The following is a 10,013-nucleotide window of genomic DNA, read 5'->3' on the forward strand; positions in this document are numbered from 1 at the left end:
ATCAGTCAATAAAACGTTTACTGTGTCCCTTAACACCTGAACTGATTCTCCTGTAATTATAGTTATTTCTCATAATGAAGTATTATTATCTTCTTACATTGTCATGGAAAAGATATGGATACTAACTACTAACCTAGTATTGAGTTCTCTTGCATTGTAAGAACTCCAAGCAATACTTGACTTCGTCCAATGTCGCTGGTAGTTACTGGAGGTTGTTACTGATTGTGATGATGATGTCCCTGCATTACTGTCCTCTTTCACCCTTGATCTCGATTTTGATTGGCTGATGGTCACACCTGACTGAGTCTTTGAAGGGACTGGCCGAGGATGACCTTGGGCTGCCCTTGAAGCTAACATATCCTTTGTTTTCTTGAATGTATTTTGATGACTGACAACTGGGTTTGCCTTTTGTTTTGAGGCAGAACTTTTCTGAGAAGGTTCTTTATACACCTCCACTTCTTCAATATCTCTCTTATCTTTTTCTTCCTCGCTACTTTCATCATCATCCTCTTCACTAGATTCTTCTTTTTCTTCTTCCTCTTCTTCTTCTTCTTCATCACTAGATGTTTTCAAATTCAAGGCAGGGACAATATTACAGCCAATACTAGAACTTCGACTCAGCCTAGATTCCTCATAGCCAAATATCTCAATGTCAATGGCTTCGTGGCCAGGTTTCTTTTTCTTCTTTCCTGATTTCTTTTTAACATTTGGTGTGTTACAATTTGACGGGGTCGGCTTCAGGCTTTTGTCAAGGGATTTTGACACATTTTTGGTTGCATTCCTGTATTCGAGACCCTTTTTATTTTCCTTATTCTGTTTGAAGTTTTGATTTTCTTCACCGTCTAAGTAATTTCTTTCACCTTCATTTTTAGAGCTGATGTCTTTAACTTTATGAACTTCTTTGTGGTAATCCTGCTCGCTTGTTCCCTCACCAATATCGTATAAATTTAAAGAGGGACTAGCGTTCTTTCTTTCATTGTCTTCTTGTTTAAATTCCTGGTCATATGACACTAAATTTACAGAGGAGCTCTGATCATTGTTTACTTGTCTATTTCTGTAAGATATAATAAAATCACGCAAAATTGGATCTGATATTTGCTCAAAAATGTTGCTCTCAACATCCTCATAAATATATTCCACACCTTCCTCTTCTACCCCATAAAACTCCTCTTCATCCACAATCTCATCATCATTCTCCTCAACATTTTCGTCATCTTCCTCCTCATTGTATTTCAAGGGGGCATCTAGGTACTGGTCTCTCCCTTCACCATTGTTGGAAGCTCTACCGCTGTCCTTCGGTTCCAGTATTTCCTCCTGCTCAATTTTGTTTCTAGCTGGGGAACTGTGCAATGATAAACCTTTGCCTGATTCTGGTGATTCTCTTCTAATAAGACGATCATCAGCTGTGAGTCGTAGAACATCTAAAGTATTCTGATTTCCACTAACGGCATCTCTCCCTTTCTCTCGGGTACCACTTCTTGATCGACTTCTACTCTTACCACTGATCTTATTTGTAGAATCATAGCTTGTTATACTTGTACTAGTAGCCATTTGCTTTTTCTTTCCTCTAGGCAATGAAAGGTCGACACCGATAAGTACCTCGCCACATTCCACACACCAATCCATGTAGGCTTTATTTGCTGTCTTGCACTCTGGACAGCGACGAATCGATTTCGCATAAGCATCAAAGCTGATCTCTTGATTCCCTTCATTTCTATTACTATTACTTCCACCTTGACTGTCCACTAGCTTGAGATGTTTCAGGTGGTCTAGATCAACTCCTAAATCTTGTAAACGACTTGTAAGACCTGCAGCTTTGGTGGCTGAAGTAACTCCTGTCATATTTGTAAAGGATGTGGCATTGTCTTCGTTGTCTACGTTCTGCTTGTAATAATCTCCCTCCACACTCCGACTAGACTGAGGTATCGGGCTTGCTGATAACTTGTCATAATCACTAGTGTGGAGCTCCATGGAGGAGAAGTAACGTTGGAGATTAAAAGACTTCAATTCCTCTCCCGTGAACGGTGAAGATGATGTAAGAGCTTGTGGAGTTGAAGTAGGGACAGTAACTCTCCTGGATTAATAAATTATAAAGAAGGTTGTTAGACAGGGAGGGGGAGGGGAGGAATTATAAAAATTTGGTAAAACTACTTGTGGACCTGCGGTTAACAACAGCGACATGATTATCATAAACTGAATGTTTTCAAAATGGTTACACTACACAGTGGTAGAAGAGGAAAACTTTAAAAAACAACTATTAAATCAGAAAAATGCAATGTCTCAAGTTGAGGATGCAGAGATTATATTTAGTATATTTTGTTAAAGATAATGGATTGATTAGTAATGACATGCAAATATTTGTAATTCATTCTTGTCCTCTCATATGTGACATGAAATTTAACAATTGAGCTCTTAACCTGTTTGCACGACAGTAATGAAATCAATCTAAAAAATAGACTATTTCTATTTTTGGAATCTATTGAAACAAACACATAATGATCCATTCAAATCATTAAAAATATATAAATATAGAAAATAAATTAATAACTAAGTACAACAAACAATAACAATAATAATAATAATAATAATAATAATAATAATAATAATAATAATAATAATAATAACAATAATTATAATAATAATAATAGTAACAACAACAACAACAACAACAACAAAAACAACAACGAAAACAAATACAAACTCATCGTTCCACAAAACAGATATACCCTAACAAAAACAATGCTATACAATCATGCAAAAGTCAGCAGGGATACACCATTTGCTTGCTTTTCTTAAATATAATTTATAAAACAATTCAGTGCAATTCCTATTTGGGAAGGCATGCTATCTATGCAAGAATAAAAGTAAAAAAAAAAAAAGGAAATAGTTTCCCTTAATAAAGGGAAGAATAAATTATGATATGATATGATATGATATGATATAAGTCCAGATTTATGTAGGCTTTTACAGCCTTTTATCTGCTCTTGTGCATTCGTGAACTTATATAATTCAAGTCTCTCAAAACTGGGCATGCCACATAGTGGAAGGAGGTGTCTGAATTTAACTTTACAAACAGTATTTTTCTGTTTCACAATGAGCATCAAGACGGCACTTGAATGCCTGCAATGAAGGGGCGTCGACAACTGTTGCAGGCAGGCGGTTCCATTTGTCGACTACCCTAACTGAGAAAAAGTTCTGCCTAAGGTTTAGAGAACACCTTTCTTTGGAGAGTTTGAATCTGTGTCCTCTGGTGGTGCTGGTGGAATCAAGATTTAGAGGGCTCGTGCTAACAGAGTATAAATTATGTGTGTATTTGTACGCTTCAATTAGGTCTCCTCTGTCTCTCCTATACTGCATGCTAGGTATTCTTATCTTTTTCAGTCTTTCTGTGTATTCTAGATCTTTGAATCCCGGAATGACCCGAGTTGCGCGTCTTAGAACACTTTCTATGAGGTCTTTGTTTTTCTGTAGTCGTGGTGCCCATGCTACATTGCCAAATTCTAAGTGGGGACGTACAAGTGCAGTGAACAATTGTCTCATGTTATCTCTATCAAGATGAGTGTACGACCTCCTAATGAGACCAACGATTCTGTTTGCTTTATTTACTTGGGTTTCTATGTGCTTAGAGAACTTCAGTTCCTGATCTACTAGCACACCTAAATCTTTTTCCTCTTCAGTAGGCTGAAGTATGACAGTCTCGCTAGAGTCATGATTTCTCATTGTGTACTGATGGTGCGGGTTTCTATATCCCAAGTGCAAGACATGGCACTTGTCTGCATTAAACCTAAGCTGCCATTTATCAGCCCACTGTACCAAGCTGTCAAGATCACTTTGGAGCTGAGTTATGAACTCTTCCTTGTCTACTCTAGAGAACACCTTAGTGTCATCTGCATACATTTGGCACAGAGAGTCCACAACGTCTGGAAGATCGTTAATAAATATTACAAACAAAACTGGACCAAGGCAGCTTCCCTGCGGAACACCACTCGATACTGGTGCCCAGTCCGAAAAACTGCCGTTCACCCTAACACGCTGTCTTCTCCCAATCAGGAAATCTGAGATCCAAGCTAGCAAACATGAACTGATGCCATATGATCCAAGTTTCTTAATAAGGCGTTGATGTGGAACACTGTCAAATGCTTTGGCGAAATCAAGGTACACTGCATCAACAGGTATGCCACTGTCCAAATACCTAGTCCAAGAGTCGAGAGCAGCTAACAAATTAGTGGTACATGAGCGTCTGGATATAAAACCGTGTTGATACTCAGACAGCAACTTTTGTTCCATTAAGTATTTGACTACATTGTTCCCTAATCACGGATTCCATTATTTTGCAAATCACACACGTTAATGATACCGGACGATAGTTACTTGCTTTGCTCTTCTCACCCTTTTTAAAAAGTGGAGTTACATTTGCATCTTTCCAGATGCTGGGCAGCTTCTCTTCCCTAAGTGACTTGTTGAACAACTCTGCTAAGGGTTCTGCTAGCTGTTCTGCCAGTTCTTTTAGTACACATGGGTGTATCCCATCAGGGCCAGAGGATTTCGAGGAGCCTAAATTTTTAAGCTTATTCCACACATCTTTACAAGTGAATATAATGTCACTAAGAGAAGAGTCAACTTCAGATTTTTCACAATCAGGAATATCCCCCACTCTCTCGTTTGTGAATACACTACAGAAAAATGTATTGAGGTTTGCCTTTTCTTTGTCAGCTGACACAAGTTTACCATCACTGTCCTTGAGGTCGGCTAGGCCTTCTTGCACTTTCATCTTACTCTTAGCATAGGAGAAGAATGCCTTTGGATTATTTTTCGCATCTTGCGCTATAGACTTTTCATAGTCTAGAACTGCTTTCCGGCACGCCGCTTTTGCTTGGTTCCTGGCTCTTGTGTAGGCTAGCCAGTCTTTCTGGTCTAGTGTTCCCAAGTATTTCTTATATGTCTGTTTCTTATTACGTAACTTAGACATAGCCATCTCACTCCACCAGACAGGTGTCTTGCGCTTGCCTGCAGGCCCTGATCCACTTTTAGGAATACATTCCTCAGTTGCAGTTTCTACAGTCTTTTTGATGCAGTTCCATGTATCATTTGCATCCTTATCCTGAATTTTGGCAAGTAAATTGCTGTCATTCACACACTTTCTCAGTTTATCAAAGTCGGCTTTTTTGTAGTTATACCGTCTTTCTTTCTTTACTTCAATTGTTGTGCTACACACAAAGTTAAAAGCTAAAACATGATGATGACTTTTGCCAAGGGGAGCGTTATGAGTCAAATTTTTCACCATGCTCTCTTCAGATGATAAAACTAGGTCTATAAGTGTTGGTTTCTGATCCCCTCGAAAATGCGTTGGCGACTTAACATGCTGATAGAGGAAAGAGTCTCTATAGAACTCTAAGAATTCTACTGCTTTGTTGCCTGAGGCTGTCTCATTTACCCAATCAACATCTGGTTGATTGAAGTCACTGGTGATTAATACATATGCCCTATCCTTAGTAAGGTCCAGCATAGTCTGATACAACTTATTGGTGTTCTCTGGGGAACCAGTTGGAGACCTATACGCACATCCAGCTAGTAATTTTTCACCATCCCTCACTTTCACTTCGATCCAAACACTCTCATTAGCTAACTTTTGGTCAGGTGTCAGGGTGATTTCTTGTGCACCTATCTCCTCTTTCACATAAATGATGATACCCCTGTGGCCGTTAATTTGGTTGTCAAAACAATTAGAAAATGAACAATAACCATCCATGTCAACTTCAGCTTTCTGTACAGCCCACTTAAAATGTTTTGGTAAAACTTCTGATACAAAGAAAATATCTGGCTGCTCATGTAAAAGAAAATGAGACAACTCTAAACGCTTGTTTAACAAAGTATCTACATTTGTACACATGCATTTTAGCATTGATTTTGGACGTCCTATTCCATCCTGTCCTTGCCCGGGTTGAGGATAACCGCTGTTGGTGTATCCCTGAAGGCGTTTACTATTCTCATATGTCTTATGACCCATTTGGCCTTCTCCCCGTTTCTGTCTGATTCGGCTTGCTTCTGTTGTTTTAGCTTGACAAGAGCTCGCGATTCTTCTCTTTCTAAAGGGGTACGATCACGTCCAATACTAATTTGTTTAAACTCAGGCTTTGATCCAAGGTTCTTCGCTGCTTTTAGGATTTGTGATACTTGATCACTGTTAATTAATATGATCTTCATACGTCTATTATCGTCATTCTTTTTCCCTAATCTGACAATCTTCCTGTACTCAACTCCTGTCTCAATCTCTAGACCCTGTCTACAAAGCTTCTGAAAATATTTGGCATCCGCCTCCTTGCGAGCTTCAGGATCATCACATTTGTGAACCGGAACATTGAACACAATTAGATTGTTTTTTCGTGCTTCACGTTCAGCCATCTCTTTGACACCGTCAGATGCTAAATTTGCAGTGGCTTCACCAATCTTTGTTTCAACTTCATTTTGGGTGCTTGATAGCTTGCCTATTTTCTCCTCCAGTGACTTCACATTATTTTCCAACTTTTTGAGATCCACTATTGAAGCTTTGTGTGTGAGTTCAGATTCAATATTTGAAATTCTAGCTTCTACAGCTCCAAGAAATTCACTGCACTTATCCTCAATGGCTTTATCTGTTTTTACTGAGAGCAGCGCTGGTTGCACACAATATTCACAGAACCATCGAAGGTCTGGCCTTGCAATGGCACAGTACGTCTCGGGCGACATGTTCAGACAACCAGTACATGCCCAACCATCACATCTATCACACTGCAAAAGGCTATCTGATTGCTCTGTAAATTTTTTATCGCACAGGATACATATATGAAAATCAGTCTCATTGTCAGAAGCTTGTTTACTTTTGACAGGTTCCACTTTCAAATCAACTCCATTGCTGTCCTTGGAAGGTTTAATGTGATTGCGATTCTCACTGCCGCTTCTGCTTCCACTTCTTGTCTTAGGGATAGCACTCATCTTGGACTTGGAGTACAGGCAGTCCGCTGATCAATCTGACACACAAGTCCAAATGTACTCACAGTATTCTCAAATAAATTCCTTTCAAAAACCCACACAGTTCCTAAAATCACTAATGAGTTTGAAGTCTTGTATACTATACGCTTTCACAGTTCAATGTTTATGTCAGCCATTTTGAAAATTTAAATCTATCTTGTTTACAATCATTCCAAGTCTCACAGTATCTATTCTCAAAATAAATTCCTTTCAAAAACCCACACAGTTCCTAAAATCACTAATGAGTTTGAAGTCTTGTATACTATACGCTTTCACAGTTGAATGTTTAAGTCAGCCATTTTGAAAATTCAAATCTATCTTGTTTACTTTTTACACTCAGTCCAAGTCTCACTACTAAGATTCTATCCACCAATGGTACTTCCAAAAGCGCACAATGGAATAGCCCCAGATATGGATCAACACATGGGCTTGAATTTCAATACTAAAACACAACTATCCAGTCTCAGAAATCAATTATTATACTATTTGTAGAGCATTCAGACACAGCTCCCATCCATGGCGGCCATCTTGGAATTATGACATAAATGGTAAATAAACATCAAGATTGAATTCCATCTATAAGCAATTCCAGCATAACTTTCAGTCACAGAAAACACATTCAATTCCTACCTGTGTTCCAGGGACATTGTTTTGCTTGATGGTGAGTCGTCCTTTCCCTGTAAGGCTGGTGGATTAGAAGGTGGGTGGGGTATTTTCAACCCATGGCCACTCTGAGACAGGCTGTATTCTGAACTCTGTTCAAATGTAAAAGACGTGAGTTATTGACTTAGTGTTGAGCCCGGAATATTTTCGAAAACAGTTGATCTCTCTTGAAATGCATTATAAACAAGTCACCAACATTATCACCACACATTAGAGTTAATATATAGACCTTTTTACTCTCAATTTCAGCTCACATTTTATGAGAAGTTCACACTAAAACAACAAATTCTCTTTGTTTACATTACATTTGATTGTCATTGTCAACTAGATGGGAGCATACATTAATTTTATATTCCTCACAAGGAAAGAAATGTTTTGCTCTTTTAAAAGTGATTTGTTTGGGGTTTGTTTGTTTTTTGGGAAACCTGATATAGCCAAAAACATCTGGCAAGGTAGGGTGCCAATTGCTCTTTGGAACAAACTTTGTAGAACACTGTAGCCATGTTGTGGTACCGAAAGGACCTTAAGCAAGTATTTAAAACTAATATTACTACTACTACTACTACTACTACTACTACTACTACTACTACTACTACTACTACTACTACTACTACTACTACTACTACCACTAGTAGTAGTAGTAGTAGTAGTAGTAGTAGTAGTAGTAGTAGTAGTAGTAGTAGTAGTAGTAGTAGTAGTAGTAGTAGTAGTAGTAGTAGTAGTAATAGTAGTTTTAAATACTTGCTAAAGTACTTGCTACTACTACTACCACTAGTAGTAGTAGTAGTAGTAGAAGTAGTAGTAGTAGTAGTAGTAGTAGTAGTAGTAGTAGTAGTAGTAGTAGTAGTAGTAGTAGTAGTAGTAGTAGTAGTAGTAATAGTAGTAGTAGTTTTGCAACAACCATCAAATTCAGTTACAGGACAGTATTACAAAACTGGAATCGCATATATAGTTATATAAGAATTGTAGCCATATAATTAATAGTAGATATCAATCAGTAGTGACTGAGAAACTTTATTTTAAAAAGGAAAGTTAGCTTCTTCTATTGAGAGTAAGAGAACTAAACAAATCATTTCCATCAAGAACTAGAAGATATTCTAACTTTTGTATTATATTTGTATTTATTTACAGGTACCATATTAAGTCTGTTTCTGTATTATTGATCAATAAAGAATATTAGATTGCAACAAATACTTTATAGAGTTATTTATACAGAAACAAAATGACTGACATCAGATGTCCTGCACCACAGTGTGACTTTACATGGGCCACAACTACACCATCCAAAGTCCTACTGAAACTTCTGGACATGCACGAGGAGATCACCCACCCATCCGCCACTCATGTCCCTACGCCCACGGCTATGGGGATCAAAGCGGAGAAGGTGAAGCACCCAGTCGTCTCTGCATCCGGTATAAGTGAAGAATGGACATACTTTGCCCAGCACTGGGCAGAGTATAAGCGGGCCCAAGCCTCACTGGTGACGACATCATTTTCAACTACTGGAGTGCTGTGACGAGACCCTCCGCAAGGACCTCACCAGGAGTTTCAACAACCTCACATCATATGACGAGTCCACCCTCCTTGACCAGATAAAATCCCTCGCTGTCCGCCAAGAGAACATCATGGTGGCTAGACTACAACTTCAACAAATGCGACAGGACAGGGATGAACCTGCAAGGACCTTCTCCATGCGTCTGAAGCGAGTGTGTGTCAATTCAACATCGTGTGCGAGTGCGGAGAGCACCTGTCATACAGTGATCAAATGATCATCATCGGCCTTGCAGACGATGATATACGCCTCGACGTCCTTGGCCAGTCCAATCAAGAGATGTTCCTCGATGAGACCATCCGCTTTATTGAGGACAAGGAAAGAGGAAAACGTTCTGCCGGACGCATAAACCCAACTCCCACCAACTCAATAGCACCTGGTCAAAGGCTTTATATTCTGGCCATACAATTGATTTTAAGAAGCGTCCCTTCCAAGAACATCTTAAACATGACAGAAAAATGTTGCTGCTTTAAACTCAAAGGAAAAAATAACGATAAGTGTTGAATTGTTAGCTTCAATTTATTAGATGAAGACAGATACTGTGAATGTTTTGGGTTTCCCCTTTATCAACAAAACACAATGAATAAAACACTAAGGATGAATGAGATATCTCACTCGTCATTAGTGTTTTATTCATTGTGTTTTGTTGATAAAGGGGAAACCCAAAACGTCCACAGGATCTGTCTTCATCTAATAAATTGAAGCTTACAATTCAACACTTATTGTTATTTTTTTTTAATGACCTAGAACTTCTACTTCTATTTGCCAAATTACAAAATGGAAATGTTAC

General features: G+C 38.5%; 1 protein-coding gene across 1 annotated transcript in view; it reads right to left on the reverse strand.

Annotated features, from left to right (window-relative positions):
- LOC144978129 (uncharacterized) overlaps positions 1-10,013 on the reverse strand; it is a 31,428-nt gene that overhangs the window by 19,120 nt on the left and 2,295 nt on the right. The window contains exons 2-3 of the mRNA XM_078923776.1: positions 7,639-7,763; positions 134-2,074 (exon numbers count right to left, since the gene is read on the reverse strand). Coding sequence (XP_078779902.1) covers positions 134-2,074; positions 7,639-7,763 — 2,066 coding nt within the window. The remainder of the gene's footprint in view (positions 1-133; positions 2,075-7,638; positions 7,764-10,013) is intronic.

Source organism: Berghia stephanieae, chromosome 8, assembly GCF_034508935.2.
Source record: "Berghia stephanieae isolate SIO BIC M18660-M18661 chromosome 8, UCSD_Bste_1.3, whole genome shotgun sequence".
Lineage (NCBI taxonomy): Eukaryota > Metazoa > Mollusca > Gastropoda > Nudibranchia > Aeolidiidae > Berghia > Berghia stephanieae.